The 26134-nt window shown below is 43.2% G+C and overlaps 1 protein-coding gene across 2 annotated transcripts in view; it reads left to right on the forward strand.

The window, feature by feature from the left end:
• Positions 1-26134, forward strand: part of RETREG1 (reticulophagy regulator 1) — a 148040-nt gene that overhangs the window by 103110 nt on the left and 18796 nt on the right. For both annotated transcript variants that reach the window (XM_089674828.1, XM_089674829.1), the window contains 3 exons: positions 9946-10072; positions 18122-18206; positions 21567-21704. In XM_089674828.1, the coding sequence (XP_089530954.1) occupies positions 9946-10072; positions 18122-18206; positions 21567-21704 (350 nt within the window). The remainder of the gene's footprint in view (positions 1-9945; positions 10073-18121; positions 18207-21566; positions 21705-26134) is intronic.

Here is a 26134-nt window from a genome sequence, read left to right on the forward strand (position 1 = left end):
CGGGCAATTTTCTTCTAAATCCTCATCTCCGTTTCTAACCATTTTCTCTGGCCCCAAACGTATGCAGAAGAGAATGACTCCTGACTGTCACAGACAGAGATGTTTTTGGTCTGTAGGCTAAGTTGACAGTCAAGTTTTCCCTTTTCTATGCTGTGCAATAGGCAAGATGGTGGCACGCAGTGGGGATAGAACTGGGTCTCATGGGGCAGACAAGCAGTTTTTGTTTACTGATTATGCTGAGAGTTATTTATAATCAGGATAGTTCATATTTGGCAGTGGTTTTTGTAATCTTTGGCAAATAAAAAGGTCACTTTAATGGCAATGCAAAAAAAAATGTATTTGGTGATTCCTGTTGACTAGTTAAGCCCTTGTTTTTGTATTGGCCAGTTAGTCACATTACTAGGGATTTGGGGAATTATATATCCCACGCTAACATAAATAAATCATATCTAGTTTTGTGCATGTCCATTTTTTATAGGACATACTTTTCACAATAATTGACAGATATAAGTATATGGTATCATGTTTTCTCTTTGATAACAACTTCATTTCTGTAGTAGGTGAAATACATTAGCGTCATTTCAGTTTCCTATTCTGTTTTCCCGATATATTTTGCTTGATTGTGTTTCCTAGAGCTATGATCCAAAATAGCTACTTGGAAGTATTTACTATCTGCTCACATGATTAAGTCACTCTCACAGTTTAAAATGGCAGGTTTGGAAATCTGCAACCTGAAACTCAGTGATCTGAGGTGGGTTGGAGACTGGTAACCAACCAGACCCAGCAGCTCATGGGGGTTGCCCCACCACTCTTACTACATGAGGCTGTAAGGTCATTAGTCATCTTCTTAGAGTAAGATAATATGAGATGATACCATGAAGAGGAGAGGCAACTGTGTCTGGCAGCTGACGGGAGACTGCCTAAGTGATGAATCCCTGTATGTGTGTGTATGCTGTAGACTGGATTCAGTTTCAGGAGTTTGGTGGAATGCCAGAAACACAAGCAGTCAGAGATAACATTGCTTCAGTCATACCAGTCTGTCACTGCCAACAGGAATCACATGAATTTTCTTAAGTTTAGATTTGGATATTTTACATAGATTGCTAAAACTGTGTACATTATCCTTCTGCAAACAAACCTAAACCTTCAAGGGTTTGCCTGGAAGTAAAATTATAAGTCAGTTATTCTATTTAAATCAGAACTCCATGCAGAATAGACTGGCTGTAGTTTCATCATTAACATAGTTAAAGGCCCCGAGACTTTAACATAGAGAACTCATACACTGTCATGATGAATTTAAGACTGGTAATAATGTTGTTCTTAGACTTGGGCACAAAGACAGTCTTATATATTTTCAAGAATACATGTAACATTTATCTGAAGTAAAAATCAGACTTTCACATTTTACATGCTGTTTGCTCCATATTTTCATGATGGTATCCTATACAGATTAGTAAATTCTCCTTTTATTGGTAATCTGTATGTCAGATAAGTGCAGCTGGCAGTCTTTTTGAACAATAACTGCTGAGAGCAACTCAAATTTAAGATAAACAATATGGAGATTGCATTGTTGTTTGATCGACCCGTAAATACCAGCCGATATGGCTTTCAGCATCAGACGGCTCCTTTAATGCAAAAGTATGGGGTGTTTCCCCACCTCAACCTGATGGACATCAGGTGCTTCTGTACCACTAATACCCAAAAGAGGGGGCTGTGTAGGGGGAAATTTATATGCAACCTAATTAAGAAACCACATGTAGTGGTGTTTTAGGCATCAAAGTTTCAGCAAGCAGGAACTTTTAAAAATGCACCACACTACCACACTAAATGCATTTATGTGAGCTGTACCTTACTTGCTAGCCATCTACTGAAGAAGTGAAAAAGTGTGAAATTAAACAAATAGACTGAAACCAACTGTATAAATAACTTTTTTCTCAGTTGTTCCACTTTTTTTTATCTACCAGATAAGTGTTTCTGGTACCAAAACAAACTGTATGGCAAGAGAAAGTTACAGACATTATAGGCAGAGGTAGGTACAAAGTTGTTAAGTTTTCGTCAAAATGTAGGTCAGTATCAGGGCCAGGTAGGGGCTTTACATCTTACGGTACATTGAAAGATCAGATAACCATGTTTAATTCCAATAAGTCAGTGGTCTCCAAACTGCAGCCCACAGGTGTGTCCCTTTGCTTGACTATATCCGATCCTTGGGCCACCGTGCCATCCACTGACACTAGTGAGGCACCTTTCTTCCCATGGTCACCAATGATGGGGCACCATTCCTACCTTCAATACCAGCAGTGGGGTACCATTCTTCCCTGATAGATACAATACGTTATTATTCATTCCACTAAAACAATTAATGGGGCACTTTCTAATCCCACTGGCCACAGTCTGAACCCCATAAATTCTCAAGGTCAGTAAACTGGCCCTTTGTTCAGAAAGTTTGGAGACCCCTGCAATAAGTGAAAATAACAGCATGGAGTCTGTAGTGCTGGAATCTTTCAAAGTTTCTCCTTTCAGTTAATACAATGAATCTCTGTTAGATTCAATCGTTCTGAAGCTGAAAGATGTGTAAAAATGTCATAATTATCATAAGACAGACTGTACCAGTGATAAGGTGAATGATAGGAAATAAAAAAAAATGTATGTTTTATTTTTACACAGACCAGTAAGATTAAGAATTAATAGAATAATCTTTAATTGGAATCAAGTTTCATTTTAAAACTAGTGCTCCATTCTTTTTATATTTACAAGCCTCTTGATGAACAGATAAGTGAAGAGAATTTCTTTGTCTGTTAGCAGTGAGTTGTGAAAGGATGTGTCACCTATTGAATCACCTACCTCAGGCATGTCCAAAGTCCGGCCCGCGGGCCAATTGCGGCCCGCGTTCCGGACTGAAACGGCCCCACAGGTGAGCTACCCAAATATATAACTTACGGCACCCGGTAGTGATTCCCTGAAAGCTACTGAGGACTCCAGCGATCTCTTGACATCATCAGCTGGCGCAGGAAGGAGAGCCCAAATCTCGCGACGTCCGAGATCTCGTGAGATTTGGGCTTTCCTTCTCTGTGTGCCGGCTGATGACGTCAATTCCCGCTCGACAGATCCCTGGCGTTCGCAGAATCACTAGTGGAGGGCCGTAAGTTATATATTGGGCAGCTCATCTGTGGGGTCCGGAACGTGGGTCGAGGGATCCCAGGTGGTGCGCAGGGAATTACTACTGGGGCTACCATTTACCGTATCAATTTGGGCTATAATGGATTGGTGCTCAGGATTGCTTGACGTCATCAGACAGTGCAAGGAGAAACAAAGCCCAAATCTCGCGACCTCCGAGATCTCGCGAGATTTGTGCTTTCCTTCTCCCTGTGCTGGCAGAGTGATTTAACACCTGTTTAGATTTGTCATCCAAGTCACAAAATGAAAAGTATGCCGTTTTCAATAAACTTTTGCATAAAATAGTTCATTTGCATTTAATTTTAATGGTTCATCAGAATGTCGGGCAAAATGGTCGGCCCTCGCACATGTTCACTTCATCAAATCTGGCACTCTTCCAAAAAAGTTTGGACACCCCTGACCTACCTGATTCTCAGGGTCATGCAGATTGGTACTTCAGGGGACTTGCACAATTGTAGTTCTCTTGCTAGTATCCTGTATATGTGTACAAGGATAGTACAGGGCAGAGAGGACAAATGTTTGTTTTTACATATAAAAAGGTAAAATAACTTTGAATGGGAAAATCCCAGCTCTGGGCATATCAAGCAAACTGTTGGTAAAGTTGACTTTTTACTATTCACTCATCTCTACTCATAAGGCTCATAAGGCTGTATACTTATGCAATTTAAATTACTTAATTGGCTCTTTTGTAATCACCATAGTTAAGTACACAAGTACCTTGTATCTTAAAGGCAATCTTAAGACAATTTTGCAGCAAAGCGGTCACCTTAAGGTGATTACAGTTACCTTTCCTGTGCTCCCCTGCTGCAAGAACCCTGCAATTGGAGACAAGGGCCTCTGGCCCTGTGGATCTGGGGGTCTATGTGGACCTTATCAGAATCTAGGAATAAGGGGCCCCAGATACCCTCTCCTACATGAAAGAGTAAGGAATACATAGTACCCCTGGTTACTCATTTACAGAATTAAATAAATACACACATCACAGAAGTCCTTTATTTAAAAAAAAATGTAATAATGTCCCATGATGTTCAAAAAATAATGTCTCATAAAGTTAAAGTCCTACAATGATCTTCTCCTGCCAATACTCAATTCTGAATGGCATCTCCCCTGTTCGCTGCTTCATGTAAACAAATTGGTTGGGGTACTGGTTGACGTAATTGATCAAATATGGTTATGACCATATTTTGTGCCAATGATGTAACCTGGGATCTATGGCCTGTTTGCTGGCATTCAGTGTAATTTGTGATGTTGTACTTTTAGGACAGGATCCTCATGGTGGCACTTTTCATGTTCATTTTGCTGAGTCATCGGGGTGTGGTTCATAGGGATTGAGAATGGACATCAGATTTACATTGTGGGCTGAATATTTTTTTTTTTATTAAAGTACTTTATCAAAGGTGTTTTTGATTTCTGTTTTTCTTTTTTTTTTTGTGACCAGGGTACTATGTACCCCTTATTGATTCGAGTGGAGAGGGGGGCTGAATATTTGGGAGCCCCTTTTTTAAAAAGGAGAGTTTCAGATTCTGATATGGCCTACCCCATAGTCCCGCACATCCAGGGACCTGGGGAAGAGACCCTTTTCCCAATCAACATGAATGAGTACATGGGGCTTTGCCAAGGCCCCTCTAGCATCCCCATGTTGAGGGCATGTATCCTGGTATGGTTCAGAAGGATGCCTGCCCAATCCTGCATATATGTGCATATAAGGGATTGGTATGTATTGGGGGGACTCCACTCTTTTTTGTGTGGGTCCCCCTTAAACCATACCAAGCTTATTATTTAAAGACATTGTTTATTTTTAATGTTGTTCTTTAAGCCTTTTTTAGACCTACTCCCTGGTGAACAGTATTATTTTTTTTGTTTTTGAATTGGTACCTATTCCCCATAGCAATGCCCAACTACCTATTCCCTTTGTTAACATCAACTTGCAAAGTGGCCTTGAAAAAGGGCAGAAAAAAATGGCTCCCACAGACTTCATTTGGGTGCTATGTTTGGCGTTCGGCTGGGTTTGGCAATTTCAGGCAGCGTTTGGCAAATGTTCAGCAAGCCAATCTCAGGCCAGTTTGCTCAATACTAATAGTCACATTATAAAGCCCACTTTTCAGCTAAACTGCTGCTTTGCCCATTACAGGAAAAGTATAGGTTCACTTTTAAACTCCAGTTATCTGCCTCTGTTTACCTTCTTTCCACCTCCTTCTACCCTGACATTACTATGTAGAGCATCTTAAAATCTATAAGGGTCCTATCTATGAAAGGTCAAAGTTAATGTTTTGCAGTTTTGTTTTGTGACTCAGCACCACTTTACAACCGCAACAAAAATAATTTTAGCTGCAAATCTAATTTTCAGATATTTTTGCCGGTCCTATATTTCTCCAATTTTTGCGGCAAAAGTAAGTACATTTTTGCCATGAAATCCAGCACAGAGAAAAAAAAAACAGTTATTTTGCTAATGTTTATAAATAAACCCCTAAGTCTTTAATGTCTGTAAAAAGGTCGTGGCTCAGTGTGCCCACTACACGTGCGTCCTGACATTTTAATCTTTCCATTTCTGGATATGTATAAGCTTTATAATACTCTGCAGTAACGTGGTATGGGTACCTGCCAGATTCATAAAACACCAACACATGTGATCATTTGTTTGGCCTTTTTAGATGACATACAGACACCTGATGGTCAGCCTGTTTATAATAACTTACCATTATGTGTAGGTTTTTTATAGAACCACAACCAGCTGATACCTTTGCTGGTTATTTTAATGGCCAAATGATGTTCACATCTAGAGAGAAGGTACTACAGGGAATATGAAGAAATGAATGCATTTGAAATTACTACATAATGCAGGTTTAATATGGATTTGCTTGTTTGAAATAATAGTAGTAGCCCTTCTATGACTTGTCACTTGCAATCTATTAGAGTTTATATAATAAATGAATAAAATTAGTGGTACAGGTTAATAGATACAATAATCCTCCCAAAATATAAATCAAAAAGTGCAGCGCTAATCTATAAACAGTGGTTAAATTGAAAAATGAAGAGAGTGATGAAAATGGGCCACGCCCCCTGACGACATCAAACACAAGGTGAAACGCGTTGGGCGGTACCTAATGTGACGTCACCACGCTTAGCAGCCACCAGCCGGAAGGAACGCATTGATGCAGCATTAAGATTACGATGCCTGTCTTCTAACCCAATGTGAGTGCAATACTTTCATCTTAAATAAATCTTTTATATAATGGTATACTGCACTATTGAGATTTTGTATTTTAAATGCCCATGCTGCTTGAAAGTGGGGTTGGAGCGGAGCCAAGGGTCAGAGCGTTGTTCCACCATCTGCCACGGATCAGTTTGGGGTTAACCCCTGAAGCGCTGTTGGCTTTTTCATTAAGTTGAAAGCTAGTCAGTTCTGGTAAGCATCCTAACTCACTTTCACTACCTCTGGATCTCTGAGGTGTTTTCCCTTCAGTCTCATTGGACTATTGGGTGCCTTTCTCTTTTGGATATTTGGAAGCATTTTACTTGCACATATTGTGGATTTTTTGCAATATTAGAGAAAGATTATTTGTGTATGTTGGACTTTTTTTTGATCACTTCCATTGAACCATTGTGTATAGATTATTGCTGCACTTTTTGATTTATAATCTGTTGGAGTTTAACATTTTTGTATATGCTGCAGCCGTTTGTTATGACTATCCTAACATGTTATTATACATGGGGTTCCCAATTCCAAACTAAAAGGACATCAACCTTATGCTGCCAGCCGCAGGGTGAATACAGCCACTGTAAGGCTCCATGCACACTGGATTTATAAAACCGTCAGTTCCATTGGCAGGAAACCAAAACCCTCATGTAGAGCACTTAGAAATGTTTAGCGTTTTTTCTGCCATTAAACTCCATTAAAAATGCAAACCAAAAGGGTTTTTTTTCTGCCTGTAAATGCTGAGCTTAAAATATGCCCCTAAACATCCTAATGTGCATGGACACATAGGATACCATTGAGCTGTTTCTACAGGCAAAAAACAAAGCTCTTGTAGAAGAGGCAGAAGCCAGTGTGCACAGACCTGGAAGATGCAAGCTCTGTAGCTGGTCAGTATGTAGAATAATATCACTGTAACGGAACCGACCGCTTGCCACCAATGTAACGGAACCGGAACCCAGACCGCACTGAGTTTTTCCGTTATACCACAGCTTCCCTTGTCCGAACACCATCCACGGACCACACCCTTGAAATCCCTCAGGAAAAAGACAGCACCCAGCTCTTCTTAATACAGGAAGCCAACAACTCTTTTTATTTTAACACAAAACACAGGATATATACAGAGGGCGGGGAAACACAACCAGGGACAGGAAATACATCATCACCCCTCCCCATCCCACCAAGACACAGAACAATGGGATGAAGCACATGGCAAAGGACATTGACCAACCCCCACACCAATACACAAACAGTACATCCCATAATAGTTGGCTGGACAGGAAGACACAGCACAATGGGGGGTAGCACATGGCAAACAGACAATGGACAGCCATGTGGCCTAGACAAAGGAACACACACTATACACAAGACTCAGACATTCACATACACACCCTATACCCCTTAAACAGGCACAGGGTGGGTTAAACATAATGATTTGGGGAGATTATACAGAGGTCCCCCCACCCCCAAAAGTCACTCCCGTCACAATCACTTCTTCTCTGATGCAGTTGGCTCATTCATTGGCACAGAGTCTCTTTAATTGTGTGGTGTCTGCAGATAATGTACCCATCACACAATCTTCAGCAGCCTAGATAACCACTAAGCTGTCTGCTTACCAGCTGTGTAAAGGTGGCCACACATGTATTGATATGATCATTCAATCAGTCATTTGATACAACTAAAATGATCAAATTGAATAGGAATCTTATACCACAGATCCTCGGATCAGCTTAGTGAGCTTTCAATCAATCTTGATGCTAGCAATTTTATTAATCGTTTCTGATCAAATAAAAATCTTCATGTGTGTCAGACAGCTGTCGTTATACAGATAAATTAAATGATAATTTTTAACAGATCCATTCTGATAGATTTTATTTTCAGTCGTTATTGTATATGTTGTGTCATTCAGTGTTTTTTATATGTGATGAATTGGTTGTTTGCCATTCCATGTATCTAAACTGATCACAAATCGCTAAATGTATGGTTACCTTAAAGTTTTACTAAACCCACAACAGTAAAATCAGTCTGTATATGAAGTAAAACATGTTTGTAATACTCACTGTGGAACCTAAGGGGTTAATCCTCTGCATTGTGTAAAAAGGACAATTGATCCTGACTTCTCTGCTCCTCCTCTTGTTCAAATGTCCACGTCTTATCTCCTGATAAGACAGACTGAACCATAGCCATTCTATACATGCTCAGTTTAGTGTGTATTGCTAGAAAGGTTTTTTTTTTTCTTGGGTGAGTGCATGTGATAACCCCCGGGCAATTAGCACTGTCCAGACAGAGGTCAGGGGTTCTGCATCCTCCTAGAGCAGAATGAAAACTCCTCCAACAAATGTTAACCAGTGCTCTGCTGGTCACTGATAGAAGTCACAAGACTGCTCTAACTGCTGATGAGAAAAGGTGTTTAGCAGTTTATATTTACTAAAATACAGTAATCATTTCCATGTTCTGTGTGCTGTGGGAGAGCAGACAGAGTGAATGCTGGGTCCTGGGTTTAGTAACACTTTCAAAACTTTTCCAATAATCGATCTATCCCAACATAGTTGGTGAATATGTTTCTTTGTCTAGTCATCTCCTAGTCCTATAATAGAATTACGCTGGCTATGATCCATTAAACCGAGAATCTTTATTGTCTGCATGTACAAACACATTCATATTACACCAACATGCTTCGGCTATAGCAGCTTTCCTCTTAACATCTATTAGTAGTAAGCAGTAGCTGCAAGTTGACAAGGCTAGAGATGTACAGTATATGGTAGAAAAAACCCTTCCCTGACGTAAATAAAAGGAATTTCTGCTCAGCCTTACTCAAACAGTGTTCCTTCTGTGGGTGCTCACCAGAGGCAGTGGCATGAGACCATTGTAGTCTCTTAGATATGTAACCACTGACATTATCAATCTTTTTGGATGTCTGTAAGGGTGGCATCCTTCTAACTGACCACCAGGTCTTGGACGTCTTTTTCCCAATGGCCATAAATGTGGGGGGGCATCTCTTCAACTTTTTTCACTGATCACCAATGAAAGCTGACCCTTCTACACTGATCAATGTAAGTAAATGGGCCCTTCTTTACTGACCAATAATGTACAGGAGCCCTTCTTTACTGAAAACCAAAGTAAATTGACCTTCACCACTACCAGGGTAAGTGTACCTTTCTCAAATGACCATCAATATGATAGGACTCTTCTCCACTGATCACCACTGTAGGAAAGCACTTTTCTATTGAATACCTTTTGTAAATAGATTTTCTACACTGATCACTACTGTAAGGTGGGCCTTCTCCAATGATTACCAATGTAATAGGACACTACAGTGGGGTTTTTTTGTCGGCATTATTTTTATTTGCTTACTTCTGTGTCAGGGTTATTATTGAAAATAAATTTGCCATAAAGAATATGAGGGTGTTAAAAAAAATCTGCCTTGGGTGTCAAATACTCTGGGTAACACCAACATTCTTTATTTTTATTTTTTATGCCAACAACTTAGTGGTGATGATGAGAGCTATAGATGTATACAGATTCTTGTTAAATATATGGTAAATCCTGTTAAACAGAATTTATTTTTTAATTTGTAGGTGGGAGGCAATCAACTCTAGTTCAGAATGCAAACCTCAGCTTGGTCAGTGCATGGAAGAATCCTGGTCGAATTACAGCACTTTTCTTCAGGAATTATCCCTCTTTAAACAACAAAATCCAGGCAAGGTATGTTTTTCAGTGTTGTATGTTCAGAGGTTATGTAGGTTGTGAGGGTTAAACCTGAGTGTGTTATTTTCAGATAGTGGGGATGATTTATGAAAGGAAAAAGGATGTTTTCTAACACGAGTATTCAAAGTGAACAAAGTTACTAACATTTACTATTCAAAATGAACAATATAACATTCACACTACTCCTGTAGTAAACCAACCGTACTATGCTTTCTAGTAAACCTATGTATATCTGCACCATAAAGATTCTTTAAACACTTGCCCTCCTGAAGATTTACCCTCCTTCCTGAATAGGCCGATACGGCGCTGCATTACTTTGACTGACAATTGTGCAGTTATGCAATGCTGCACCCAAATGAAATGTATTTCCTTTTTTTCCCACAAATAGTGATTTCTTTTGGTGGTATTCGATCACCTCTGTGGTTTTTATTTTTTGTGCTATAAACAAAAAAAGATTGACAATTTTGGAAAAAAAACAATATTTTGGACTTTTTGCTATAAAACATCCAATAAAAAAACAAAAAAAAAAATTTCTTCATAATGCAGGCCATACATGACTCGAATTCAGAACAAATTTTCTTTAGAAAATCAGAAATTTAGGTGCATTTTGTAATCCGATGGTGCCTCCAATGATTTCGAAATTCGACCAACCAAGCCTTCAATTTCACCTCTGTTGCTACAGAAAAGAATTTTTGTGGCCAAGAATTTTCTTTTCTTTCCAGATCACAGCTCATGATTGTTTCTTTTTTTATTATATTTCTCGCACGATTCTCCCATCATTGATTATAAATTCGTTCCTTTTTCAAAACATTTCCAACATGCTCGATCATTCAGATTCGATGATCGCACGAAAATCAGATGTTTCTGTGGCCCACTATTAGTGCGAAATTTGAATGAAAAAGATTTTCGAAAGAAAATTCTTTCGGAATTTGACCCGTGTATGGCCGGCTTAAATTTAGGCCAAAATGTGTTCTGCTACATGTCTTTACTAAAAAAAATCCCAATAAGTGTGTATTGTTTGGTTTACGTGAAACTTATAGCGTCCACAAATGGCGGTATATATACTGGAATTTTTTTTTTTATAATAATAATAGCGGTGATCAGCGACTTATAGTGAGACTGTGGCCGGCATTCAGACACTGGGTGGAAACTGATTACCTGCCACCGATATCTCCAGTGACACTAATACAGATAAAAAGCACTGGCATGGTATTAATTTACATAGTTACATAGTTAGTTTTGCTGAAAAAAGACAAAAGTCCATCCAGTTCAACCATAGAAGAAAAAAAAAGTTCTAATCCTATACTGACAGTTGATCCAGAGGAAGGCAAAAAAACCCCCAGCAAAGCATGATCCAATTTGCTCCTGCTGGGAAAAAGTTCCTTCATGATCCCCCGAGAGGCAATCGGATATTCCCTGGATCAACTTTACCTACAAATGTCAGTATGTCAAATGTCAGTATCCAGTTATATTCTGTGTATTAATGACACTGGGCAGGAAGGGGTTAACATCTAGGGTGATCAATGGGTTAACAGTGTGCTGTGTGTGTTTTACTATGTGTGCTGAGTTCTGTTGTACTTGGGAGACATGCTGCTTTTTATCTCTCTGCTGTGCAGAGAGATACAAAGCAGCATGTCCATGCTAACAGGAGAGAAATCTGTGTTGTATACACACAGATCTCTCCCCTCTCAGCCCTCCTGACAATCACCGAGTCCCGGCTGGGAATTGTCACTCGGGACCCGGTGATTGACATATCCATGAAACAATAGCGGCGCGGGTAGGGCGGCGCGTGCGTACACCCCCTACCCAGAAATGCAAAATCACCTATAGGTATGTGATTTTGCGCAGCGGAGCCGCCCTCTAGCAGTATATCTGCTATGGGGCGACTCTTAAGTGGTTAAACTCACTTCTTCATAGCATATAACTGAACTTATTTTATGGGTATCTGGGTACCATATAGCCAGCTATCCATCCATCCTTGCTTATGACTTTTAAAAGCTGAAACTGCTCCCTGTCGTTGTGGACAGTTGAGAGTTGTGCTCAGTAGTTCATTCTTGTCTATAGAAAAAAAAATGCAAGCTCTTGCATTTGTCAGATTTACTTGTTAACACCCTGTATTAAACCCATACAATCACATTATTGCCACAAGTAATGCTTGAATCTGTCACATCATTTGCTATTATTATGGTATGGTGGATAAACTTCAGGATGAGCGCAAACATTACAGTATGACTGTTCAGTTTACATTTGAAACTATGAAATGCACGGGCTACCCAAGTGACTTTAAATGTAATGTATTGCTTATGTAGGCACATGTATTACATAATTGTATGCAAATCTTAAAGAATATTTTACAGCAATTGTCCAATCAGATTGCAGAGTGTGGATCCAGCATTACAGAACAGATTAGTGAATATTCCTGGCAGTTTTACTGTATAAGTGTATGTTTAAATTATTTTCTGGGATAATAATATTCACAAGAATTAGTGAGATCAAGTCCGTTCACTATAGTGCCTTGAGCACCCTCCATAGATGATTTCTATTTCAGTAGCATTTGGAAGGACTCACTGCACCATTTGGATTGGATCTGAGTGACTTAGCACTTCTTTCCATAAAGTCAGTTAACTTACAGTATATTATGCAATGTAATTCATTAGACAGCAAAGGGTGGACAAAGTTTTATTGCTGACATGTATCATGAAAATTACATATGGCAGAACTAAGACACTGCATTTATGCTTTTACTAAAAAATTCATCATGTAGAAATGGTGAAAACCGTCCTATATGTGTATTAAAGACATATACTGTATCATGCCACTCATATAAGATAAGAAGTATACACTGGTAGATGATTTATTTTCTGTGTAATGCTTTTAATACCTTTTCATGACACTGGCAAAGGATAGCACGATGGAAAATTGATGAAACATGTTGACATGTGGTCATCTTAGACTTATTTCAATGTCAAGGTTTATACTTTTAGTAGTAGAGTCCAGCCCAGTGTAATTAATGTCATAGTGTAAAGCATGCTCAGTCACATTTTGCGCATTCCAACTAGTAAATAATACCTGCCTGCTACAATGTACCCAGCAGATACTTTTGACATGTCACAGAGTGCGCCAGCACATGTACTGTATATCAGGGTATTTTGGACCACCAAGATTCGTTGGATGGTAGTACTGCTGCATGGCAAAATAAGGGTACAGTGTTCACATTTAAAGTGATTCTAAAGGCTTACAATAAAAAACAATAACAAACATCTATGTACTTACCTGGTGTGTGCAGTGGTTTTACACAGAGCAGCACAGAGCCTCCTCTTCTTGGGCCCCCTGCTGGTGCTCCTGGCCCCTCCCTCCTGTCGGGTGCCCCCAGAGCAACAAGCAGTCTCCATTCAGACACAGAACCACTGCTTAATCCCACCCCTCTCTTCACATTGGTTCACTGGCTGTGATTGACAGCAACGGGAGCCAATGGCTCCTGCTGCTGTCTCAGCCAGTGAGGAGAGGGATAGCCGAGACTCCAGTGCACATCGCTGGATCGAGAGGGGGCTTAGATGAGTATTATGGGGGGCTGGGGGGGATGCTGCAAAGAGATGTTTTTTTTACCTTCATGCATAGAACGTAAATAAGAACTAAGAGGAAGCAGCTCATTATCATGATCACACAGTAGAGAAGGTGCTGTATGTCTGTCAGTATACAGCGTATGCTTGTATCTTTGTCTATGCCTTTGAAAACAGAAATTATGAGCTTTCCTGTGCACCAGGTTCCCATTGCTGCCTGAGCCTTCAGCCACCTCTCTGTTGAATCATCTCCCACCGCCGGACTACAGCCTCGCCTTCTGCCCTCCACAGTAGAGCAAGGTATAATCACTCCACCAGTGAAAGGCTGCGAGCAGCTGCGGCCAGCCACCACTCATCAGCATTGCAAAACGCAGCATGGATTTAGTCGTCTGTGCCCCAAATTAAAAAAAAGAGTCCCTCTCTGATCTTCGCCTCCTGGGCCCCTCTGGTGAACTGATGGGGCCCAGGGAAAATATAACTGATATTACAGCAGGGCCGATTATACTGCCCTTGCTGTGCCCTAGGCGGCTGCTTAGTTAGCCTAGTGGTAGCACCAGCCCTGTTTGTCATATCAAACTCTGCCTTAAAGGATAAGTTCACCTTTTGGACAAAAAATAATAAATGCACATTTTTTTTTTGCAGGTAAAAAAATTAGCATTTATTATTTTTGTCCAAAGGAGCTTAGAAAGCATCAGTGATCACTAGATCGCTGATGCCATGAAGGTCTCCTGCAGACTTGTCAGAATATCTGCTAGCCATACGGGATGTATGGCCAAGCAGATATTTTGACAGGAAGTTTGATTAAACTATCACTGTGCTCCACAGCGTCATGGTAGTTCATTGAAAACTACAAGCCCTCAGCTGCTAAGGCTGCCAGGACTTGTAGGCACTCATGCACAGAACACTGTGAATGAGTGACACGGCCATGTGGGCAGAGCCCCTCTCTGCGAATGAGTAACACGGCAATGTGGGCAGAGCCCCTCTCTGTGAATGAGTGACACGGCCATGTGGGCAGAGCCCCTCTCTGCGAATGAGTGACACGGCAATGTGGGCAGAGCCCCTCTCTGTGAATGAGTGACACGGCCATGTGGGCAGAGCCCCTCTCTGCGAATGAGTGACATGGCCATGTGGGCAGAGCCCCTCTCTGTGAATGAGTGACACGGCCATGTGGGCAGAGCCCCTCTCTGTGAATGAGTGACACGGCAATGTGGGCAGAGCCCCTCTCTGCGAATGAGTGACACGGCCATGTGGGCAGAGCCCCTCTCTGTGAATGAGTGACACGGCAATGTGGGCAGAGCCCCTCTCTGCGAATGAGTGACACGGCCATGTGGGCAGAGCCCCTCTCTGTGAATGAGTGACACGGCCATGTGGGCAGAGCCCCTCTCTGTGAATGAGTGACACGGCCATGTGGGCAGAGCCCCTCTCTGTGAATGAGTGACACGGCCATGTGAGCAGAGCCCCTCTCTGCGAATGAGTGACACGGCCATGTGGGCAGAGCCCCTCTCTGCGAATGAGTGACACGGCCATGTGGGCAGAGCCCCTCTCTGTGAATGAGTGACACGGCCATGTGGGCAGAGCCCTTCTCTGCGAATGAGTGACACGGCAATGTGGGCAGAGCCCCTCTCTGTGAATGAGTGACACGGCCATGTGGGCAGAGCCCTTCTCTGCGAATGAGTGACACGGCAATGTGGGCAGAGCCCCTCTCTGTGAATGAGTGACACGGCCATGTGGGCAGAGCCCTTCTCTGCGAATGAGTGACACGGCAATGTGGGCAGAGCCCCTCTCTGTGAATGAGTGACACGGCCATGTGAGCAGAGCCCCTCTCTGTGAATGAGTGACACGGCCATGTGGGCAGAGCCCCTCTCTGTGAATGAGTGACACGGCAATGTGGGCAGAGCCCCTCTCTGCGAATGAGTGACACGGCCATGTGGGCAGAGCCCCTCTCTGTGAATGAGTGACACGGCCATGTGGGCAGAGCCCCTCTCTGTGAATGAGTGACACGGCCATGTGGGCAGAGCCCCTCTCTGTGAATGAGTGACACGGCCATATGGGCATAGCCCCTCTCTGTGAATGAGTGACACGGCCATGTGGTAGAGCCCCTCTCTGTGAATGAGTGACACGGCCATGTGAGCAGAGCCCCGCACAGCCACGCTGATTTAAAATCTGACAGATAGTACAGGTGAAACTTCTCCCCGTACTAACTGTCAGAGGGTGGGGGGTGGCCGGCGTGGCTGCAGATATGGGACCATGTTACATGTTACATCCTAAAAATGGGTGGACTATGTAACATGTTCCAAAGGTGAACTTATTCTTTAACCTTTTTATAAATGTATAGTCTATAGCTGCAATTACTAAAAAAGCTTTTTTCTGACCAAATGAAGCTGATCTGAAATCTAAATACAAGTCCAGAGAAACCGTACAGTTCTTCTATGAAGGTGGATGCACATTTCCTAGGGATTCTTTCCATCCAGTGGCGCTTTGGTGTGGTTTGTCCTAAAGTGACATTAAAGTCTATTTTTTTAAACAGATAATATAACTTACATGTATTTGCTTTTTTTTCTAAAAATAATTTCTCCTCTGTTTATTTTTGAAAGTGTCCCCTGGACGCACAGACACGCTCCCTGTTCTTTATGTTTCCCCTGTGCCCCTGGGACCCATGGAGTCCCGTAGGAATCCTGTCTACGTGCCAGCCCCTGCTCTGTACTACAAATGTGTTCCAAGCGCTGCACACACGGGCCGTGTTAGAAGGAGCCTCTGTCAGTCCACACTGTGGAGGAGGAGAGCTGTGGTTTTTGCTCTGTGTGTCCCTCTTGCTCATGCTACAATCAGCCTTTACAATCTCCTTTAGATTTACTAACAATTATGTATTGCAAGGGCTTGCCTGATTGGATACAAATTGGTTAGTTGCTATTTATCCCAACACACTGCGTTCACATAAAGGTGTGGGCTTAGCCTCAAAGTTAAGCTGGGCATAGATAGATCTTTTTTTTTGATCAGCCAGATGGCTGATTAGAAGAAAAAAAAAAAAACAACTACATCTACCATCCACAGATTCATGGTGAATTGGAGACTTCCCCCTTTGCACTATTGCATTCTTGCAGGGGGACTCCAGCCAATTGGGTGCAAGTGCTGATCGAGCAAAAATGTACCAACAGTCCATCACTAGATCAACTCCTCATGAACAAGAACAGCCATACATGGATCAAAATTTGTCCAGTTCCTGCTGAATCAAACTATGTATGACCAGCTATAGCCTTAGTGAATATAGCCCCAAAGTTCTAATTGTAATTACACACTTTTAGGCTTCTTTTACACGGGGCCAGTAAAAACAGACAGTTGATCTGCGATTTTAATGCCCACCTAAAAGCAGACATGGCACTGCTCAGTAGGGTTGTCACCTCATCCCTCAGTAGGGTTGTCACCTCATCCCTTTAAAACTGAACACATATTAATTACACAGGTTCTGAGGCTAATTTATTGCAGACAAAGCAAAGTGAGTTGAATTACCACCTTAACCCAGCCACAGAACCTGTATAATTAATATGTGTTTGGTTTTAAAGGGATGAGGTGGCAACCATACTGCTCAGATAGGTACACACTGTCTTGGCACAGTGCAGAAATGTCTGTTATATGCAGCAGAGCCGCCTGTCAAACTGTCCCATGTAAGTTAATAGGGCTATGCCCAAATACTTGGCTTACAGTTGCAGTGTGTTCCCGCTGTGCAAAATTGCAAAAAGGGCATCAGCATGTATCAGTAACGCCTCCTGAATGTTTTCAAACTAACAACTTTCACTGTCCTCTGAAAAGCAAACCACCATGGCTCACTTATCGGGGGGGGGGGGGGGGAGTAGAAACTGCTACAAGTGTGAAAGGAGGTTAAATTATGTTATCAGTATGATACAGATACACTGTATTGTATCTTGCACAACTTGCACAAAACAATTTGTAGACAGTCCATTATTAACATATTAAGGACAGTGCACAATGGTAATACTTTATTGATATAAGGACAGAGGTGTATGCAGACATACATGGGGGAGCCTGTAGTTGAGAGTTGACTAAATCAACCCCCGCTAGTACTTGCCAGTAGAAATAAAAAGTCTGCATTTTTGTCATACTCTGTTTTCTGACATAAAAGTATAGAGAGAGGACAGAAATAAAATGAAGCACTACAATGGCATAACTACATTGCAAAAAAAAGATATTATACTATATTCTAAGACTGTCCTTGGTTTGAATAATAGATGCCTGTGACGGAAGATGAATCCACACTAATAGCATGGTGGACAAGTAATGTTTACATGTCAGTAGATGAGATAATGTCATCTTTACTGAATGTTTATGAAGGGGTGACCGATTGTTATTTTGGTGACTTGTGCTGTCTTTCTAGACATTTAGATCTGTTTTGTCTTTTAATTACATTGTTAAAAATTACATGCATGTAGATATCTGTATACCCACAGTACTTTGCTTTTCATTTTTGCAGTTTTGCCTTCTGGCATGCAGTGTTTGTTCATTTCTCGTTATATTGGGAAGCTACATTCCAGGAATTGTCCTCTCCTATGTCATTTGTAAGTACTTTTATTAAGCCCCATGCATTAAAAAATTGTTTGAAAATGACTGTGCATCAAGATTGTATACCAACCTACACTAAACAAAGGCAGCTGGAACCTGAAGGATTACTTTGTAACATTATCAACTTCTTTTTGGAAACTCTTAGGCCCTTTTCAAACGAAGGGCTTGATCAGGTCCACCTGTCAGTTTTCAGATGGACCTGATTGTACCCTCTATGGACCAGCAGGTGTAAACGGACTTGTATCTGTTTACACCTGCCTACCTCCACTCCAATCCAGTCCGCTTAAAAAAAATGGAAGAGGATCCATCCTCTTCTGTCTAGGTAGATTGGATCAGAGGGTAGTCAGGTATAAACGGACAGCAGAGTCCATTTACACCTGTCGGTTCATAGAGCAGAGTGGGCTCGGTTAGTAAACTGAGCAAGACATGGACCTGTCATTCATCTACTCTGCTCTGATCAGCAGAGGATCAGCGGACAAATCCCCTGCTGATCTAAGCAGAGTCCGCCCCTTGTGATAGTGACTTTATAAGGTGCACAGGTACACTGTATTTTATATACATTCACTTATTGCATTTCTGGCCTAAATCATCTTAGTTTTTTTAAGTGAAACTCTACCATGCTCAGCATATACCCTGATGCCTTTATATTGCATACAATTCTGTAACAAACAGTTTTAAAAATCAGATCCTAATTTTCTGTATTTGTTTTTAAATTTATGCAGGTTATGTCATTTATTATTATTTATGCAGGTTATTGTATAGTTAGTAAGGGTTAGTCTACTGAACTTGTTCTGTAATGTTAAAGAGATCCCTCAGCTCTCATTGGTATCAGGAGCATGCCAGCTTACACCCACATCTATAGCCACATGAGTGATTCAGCCACCTTAAAGTGGTTATAAACCTCTAACATAAAAATGAACAAAGCATATCCTTCTATAGTGTGTACTTGCCCCAATCCAAAGCACCAAGTGTGATTTCTGTTGCAGTCTGGTTCCTCTACTATCTTGATGAGTCATTTCTGACAGGTTGTGAGGACTCCATGGGATCCAGGGAGAAGGGGAGGGGAGCTCCAGCACACAGACTGTGATTGACAGCTTTAGCTGTGCATGTTTCCCTGAGATTGTGTAGGGGGGGTCTATTCCCTCCACTCAGGTCCCAGATAGCACTCAGATCTCCTCTCTGAGCTATGCAGTGTGTGACATCTCTGCCCCCTGCCTCTGGAAGCTCAGAAAAGCTGAGTAAATGATGGACCCTAAACAGAAGTAGAGAAGAGATATGCTGCACAGGTACAACTTATGTAGGAGGATTTGTTTTACGTCTATGTATCATCTGAGGCCAGACACTTCACTGGGATATGTATGGGTTTACAACCACTTTACCGCCCCACACTGCATGGGTTAAATACCAATTTAGTTTATAGGGATAGGAATAAGTTGAAATACTTAACTTATTTTTTGCTCCCCTGGGCTTCCTCCCCACTGCACAACCAGTCACTGAAGCTGCTCCATTTTGCTTTTTGACCAATGGCAGCTCTCTGATGTCATCATGTACAATGCAGGACCACTAGTCCTACATTATATGTGAGGATGGGGAGGGCTTCGCCCCACCCAAATTCCAGAAAGTCAGAGAGTGATAGAGAGCTCCAGTGGTCAGTGGAATGAGGAACAATGTAAGTATTTCTGCTTGTTTTTGTCCCCTTAGACAAAACAAGCATTAAACCCAGCAGTGCTCTCCATAGAACGCAAAGCCTCCTTTACACCAGTGATTATCTGCATATTCCAGTGGATTCCAGCCTCGAGTCAAAGGATTTTTCAGAATGGAATGTATATGAACAGCTGTGACTTCTCAGCACATACAAGGACATAACAGGCTGAGAAGCTGTCACTGTTCACATGTATCTGCATACCCATAGGTTAACTGTGGTTAGGAGTGTAATGTCTGACCCTGAACGCATCTGTCCATGTTCAGGGTTACTCATCTGTCTCTAACTGCAGGTAAAAACTCATGTGAACAGTGATGGCACATCCCAGCCTGTCATTTCTTTGTACAGGTTGAGTGGCTGCAGCTGTTCATATACACCTTTGATCCCAGTCGCAAGATTCCACTGATCCTTGGGGCTTGAATCCGCTCTGTGCAAATAATTGCCTGTGTGAAGGTGGACTATTTGCAGTTTAATTTTTAAAAAATGAAATGATTTGCCTGCACAGGCTGGTGACTGCTATACATTAGAACATTGATAACAGTGGAAAAAATGTTACATTGTTTTACGATAGAGTACATGTTAGAGTAACTACCTTTTCCTGTTCAAAGACAAGTACAGAATCTTAAAAAAACAAGCATACATACTCACCTAGATGGCTGCAGCATTGTTCCAAGCTGCAGCTGTCCCCCTCTAGCTCTCACTTGGGAACTGAGCAACCAAAGACTGCTGATCACTCTTTTTTTGGGTCCACTGTCAGTCACCGCTCTATACTCTGCCCCTCTAGTACTCACTGGAGCGCCAGACTGTGGAAGGGGTGGGAGCTGCTGGCTCAGGCTCTCAGTGGCATGCTGAGAGGCTGAGCCAGCTGCCAGTCAGGTATCAGGGCAGATCCCGTCATTATTGTCAGGATCCCTGCAGAGCCTGGACCAAGCTTCTGGCTCAGGCTCTCAGTGGCATGCTGAGTGGCTGAGTCATCTGCCAGTCAGGCATCAGGGCAGATCCCGTCATTATTGTCAAGATCCCTGCAGAGCCTGGACCAAGCTGCAGGCTCAGGTTCTCAGTGGCATGCTGAGAGGCTGAGCCAGCTGCCAGTCAGGCATCAGGGCATATCCCATCATTATTGTCAGGATCCCTGCAGAGCCTGGACCAGCTTTATGATGTCAGATTTAGTCCCCTGTCAGCTGAATCTGGGTCACAGAACTAAATGCATTCCTATGACCCACAGGAGAAGTATGGTCAAAAGAGCTTTGGCCATACTTCTCTTTTAAAGAACAAATGTTGGTGAAATATTTTTCACTTGGAATTTGTACTTTTTAAACTGGGCCAATGTACAAGGAATGTGATGGTGAATCCTTTTCTACTGCATATATATCCCATGTGAAAATCCTTCATGTATTCTACTAAAATGTTTTTTATTAAGCAGTTAGAATGATGCCAGAATAAGTGGAAAGTCTTCAGCACCGAAAATGATGTTTATCTTTACCTTTGTTCCACTGATTTATTGGTGTTTCTGGAGCTCGAGCTGGAATATAACATTTATGTTTTGGGCTAAAACATTGAATATCATATTTATATGTACAGTAAACTTGGACGTTAGCTAACAAAATTGGTTAAAATGCCATTCTGAGTTTCTTTCTTTCTGTTTTCAATACAGTATTGTGTGCCTTCTTGTGCCCATTGTTAAAATGCAATGAAATTGGACAGAAAGCATACAGCAAGCTGAAGCCAGTTCTGCAGAAGCTGGATTTTGGGTTGCAGTCCTATATCAGCCAGTGGATGAAAGCCTGGTCTAGTAAGTGAATTTTTCTTTTGGATCTCAATAGATAACCTTAGTAGTCTGTCTACATTACACTGTCCTGAACAGTAGAATGGATGAAGCCTCTATTGTCTGATACAGCTCACAGATATTTATAGAGAAATGACTGCTCTCTAGTCCTGACAACTCTAGATGCAGCCTTCTCTTTCTATATGACTTCATTATCACAAGTTTCTTTCATATTTACAAAACAGAGATTGTGATGCTTGCTCTGTTGATGATACAACCTCCTTCATTCTTGTTGGTGACACATCTCATTCACATCAAACGGAAAGGGTTCGACATATAACAGCCAATGCTAAATAAGTGCCTTGGTTGTCAGTTTATGCAGGAGAGGAATGCAAAGATAAGAGAGTGGGCAGTAGTAAGGAGCTTGGGTTCGATCCAAGCCCATGTTTAGCTAAACCTGGAAGGAAGCAGTCTGTGCTGTCCCAATCTTCCTTAGCTAAGGCATTCCCAGGGCCTTATCCGGTCAATGTCAAAAGCATCCCACCCCTTTGTATACATGCAATTGCAGGGCAGGGATTGCCCCTGGGTGTTGGGGCCAGCACAGCTTTGGCCAATCATGGGTGTGGACTGAGCTCAAGCTCATCCCTAGGAGACAACATGTGCAGGAGAGTAGTACAAGAGGGTCTAATGGTAGGCAGTATGTGTAGGTGGAATGCAAAGGTATGACAGCAAACAGTACATGCAGGAGGGTATGACAGCAAACAGTATGTACAGAAAATAATTGTGATTGCATGACAGGAGGAAAAATGTACAGGAAGGGAGTGTGGAGAGTATATCAAGGGATAATATATGCAGTAGCAGAATGTGCAGTGTTTGACAGCAGGTAATATGTGTAGAACAGAAAGTATTATGGGGAATTTAGGAGCAGGAAAACAGTGTAAAGGGTATTGCATGGGGGAAGTATATGCTGGAAAGGAGTGCAGAGGGTATGATAGTGAGCAGTATGTGCAGCAGAGGAGTCCTGAGTCCCAAGGTATGACAGGGCAGTATTCGAAGAAGAGACTTGTGGAAGTTATAACAGTGGGCACTAGGTGCAGGAGAAAATTGTGGAAGTTATAACAGTGGGCACTCTGCGCAGGACAGAATTGTGGAAGTTATAACTGTGGGCACTATATGCAGGAGATAATTGTGGATGTTATAACAGTGGGCACTATGTGCAGGAGAAAATTTTAGAAGTTATAACAGGAGAGAATTTTAGAAGTTAGAATTGAGGAAGAGAATTGAGGAAGTTATAACAGTGGGCACTATGTGCAGGAGAGAATTAAGGAAGTTATAACAGTGGGCACTATGTGCAGGAGAGAATTGTGGAAGTTATAACAGTGGGCACTATGTACAGGAGAGAATTGTGGACGTTATAACAGTGGGCACTATGTGCAGGAGAGAATTGTGGAAGTTATAACAGTGGGCCCTATGTGCAGGAGAGAATTGAGGAAGTTATAACAGTGGGCACTGTGTGCAGGAGAGAATTGTGGAAGTTATAACAGTGGGCACTATGTGCGGAGAGAATTTAGGAAGTTATAACAGTGGGCACTATGTGCAGGAGAGAATTGTGGAAGTTATAACAGTGGGCACTATGTGTAGGAGAGAATTTAGGAAGTTATAACAGTGGGCACTATGTGCAGGAGAAAATTGTGGAAGTTATAACAGTGGGCACTATGTGCAGGAGAAATGTGCACAGAGTATGAAAGAGAGAAATACAGTTATTTTTGACTCACAAATTTTTGTTAATGATCTTTCAATAATTGGCAACAAAGTCAATAAAAATATGGACATTGTTACGGATCCGCCAGGTGGCACCTCTGGCAGCCCACTAGGCGGAATCACCCGGAGCGTGGGGTCTAAGTCCCGGTCTGCGTTTTCACCAGGGCCCCTGATGGTGGGGATGGACTTGGAGCAGAACCAGGACCAGGTCACGACCTCCGAGCAATACCACCCGTGGCAGAGGGAGCCTCCGTGGATAGAAGTAGGACAGAGTAGAGTCAGATGTGAGGAGGCCGGCAGGACCTGGCAGGATAAACCGGCGGTTGTTACCGTGGGAAATGGCGTGGTACCGAGACAGTAGGCAGAGAGTGGTCAGGTCGCACGCTGGGTCAGTTACCGGGGTCAGTCCGCAGAATGGTCAAACAAGCCGGGGTCGGGACAGGAGAAGGCAGCGTAGTCAGGGACAATCCGAGTCAATCACAGGGGAAGGCAGCGTAGTCAGATAATCCGGGTCAGGGCAGGAGCAGGCAGAACGTCAAACAATCCGGGTCACAATCACAGGAAACACAGGTATCAGATCAGACCTTGCGGCGATTTGTGACAGTGCAGGGCATCTTTAAATATCGCGCCCTGCACTGCCATTGGCCGCCCAGGATGCGCCCCCGGGCTGTCATTGGTCGCCCGAGGCGCGCCCGCGGCTCCTACTGCGCATGCGCGGCCTCCTGTCAGCTGCGGCCCGCCGGGATCTGGTGCCTGTGTCCCGGCGTGAGCCGCCGCTATTGCGCATGCGCCGGGGACGGAGCCGTGGCGGACCCTGACATTGCCCCCCCCCTACGGGCACCCTCCGGGAGCCCCACTGATTTCTCCACCGCGGGTGGCCACGAAAGAACTCCCGAATGAGCCTGGGAGCGTGAACATTCTGGATGGGTTCCCAAGAGTTTTCCTCAGGACCATAACCCTTCCATTTTATCAAAAACTGCGTCTGGCCTCCCCTTCTACGGCAACTGAGAATCGTTTCTACCTCGTACTCTTCTTGTTCACCTATGGTGACTGCCTCAGGAGGCCTGGATTCCCGATCCGGGAAAGGGTCCGATGCGGCTGGTTTCAGAAGAGACACATGAAACACCGGGTGGATCCTGAAAGACTCCGGCAGTTCGAGTTCGTAAGCCACCTCGTTGATGACTCGCTTGACTTGGAACGGGCCAACAAATTTCGGACCCAATTTCCTTGATGGACACTGCATCTTCAAGTTGGCAGTGGCCAGCCAAACCCGGTCTCCAGGTTGAAGCGCCAGTTCCCCCCCTTCTCCTCCTGTCAAATGCCTTCTTGCTGTCCTCCTGGGCTTTCGTGATGGCCTCCTGAACTGTTTTGTTATTGGTCGAAAGGAAATTTAGGATGTCTTGAGATGTTGGTACTGAGCTCTCTGGCATGAGATCGGGAAGAAATGTTGGATGGTAACCGTAATTGGTGAAGAACGGGGATTGCCCCGTAGCGGAGTGGTTCGAGTTGTTGTAGGCAAACTCCGCTGACGGTAACAGCGTCAACCAGTCGTCCTGTAGGTAGGACGTGTAGCATCGGAGGTATTGCTCTAATACTTGGTTGGTCCTCTCTGTTTGCCCATTGGTCTGGGGATGGTAAGCGGACGAGAGTGACAACTTGATTCCCAATGCTTCGCACAAGGCCTTCCAAAACCTTGAAGTGAACTGGGCTCCCCGATCTGATACTATTTCCTCGGGAACTCCATGTAGTCTAACTATTTCCTTGATAAATATTCGTGCAGTTTCTGGCGCGGATGGTGTCTTTTCCAGGGGTACGAAATGGGCCATCTTAGAGAAGCGATCGACAATCACAAATATGGCAGTGTGGCCTTGAGATGGTGGGAGTTCGACAATAAAGTCCATGGCTATCATTTGCCAGGCCCTCTTTGGAATTGGCAAAGGGTGCAACAATCCCCAGGCCTTGCTTCTGGAGGGTTTATTCCTCTGGCAGGTAGGACAAGTCTGAACGTAGCGCTCGCAGTCCTTGACCATGTTTGGCCACCAGAATGAGCGCTGCAGAAGTTCCAGGGTCTTCGTAACTCCGAAATGGCCCGCCATTGGATGGTCGTGGCAGTGGCCCAGGACCATGGTTTGGACTCCTTCGGGTACTACGATCCGACCCTCCTTCCACAATAACCCTTCACGGTTCAGGAGAGGCGTCCCAGGCGGCGCTGGTAGTCCCACGGAAGCGTCAAGAAGTTTGGAGCGGAGTTCCGTCTGTAGGATGAGGAAGTTTCCGGATGGTAGGATCGTGTCAGGTCTTGGTGTATCGTCGGGGTCCTCAAACATGCGGGACAGCGCGTCCGGCTTAGTGTTCTTAGAGCCAGGTCAATAAGTTATGTGGAAGGTAAACCAAGAAAAGAAAAGAGCCCATCTCGCCTGGCGTGGCTTCAGTCGTCTGGCTGTCCTCAAATACTCCAGGTTTTTGTGATCGGTATATATCAGGATGGGGTGTGTAGCTCCTTCCAGCAAGTACCGCCATTCTTCCAGGGCGGTCTTTATGGCCAGGAGCTCCCGATCTCCGATGTCGTAGTTTCGCTCGGCAGGTGTCAATTTCCTGGAGAAGAACGCTACAGGATGTAGCAGCTCCTTGGTGCCGTTCCTTTGAGACAGGACCGCTCCTACCGCGTTTTCTGAGGCGTCCACTTCCAACACGTA

Source organism: Staurois parvus, unplaced genomic scaffold (assembly GCF_062004578.1).
Source record: "Staurois parvus isolate SC_StPar_1 unplaced genomic scaffold, SC_StPar_1.0 ptg000153l, whole genome shotgun sequence".
NCBI lineage: Eukaryota > Metazoa > Chordata > Amphibia > Anura > Ranidae > Staurois > Staurois parvus.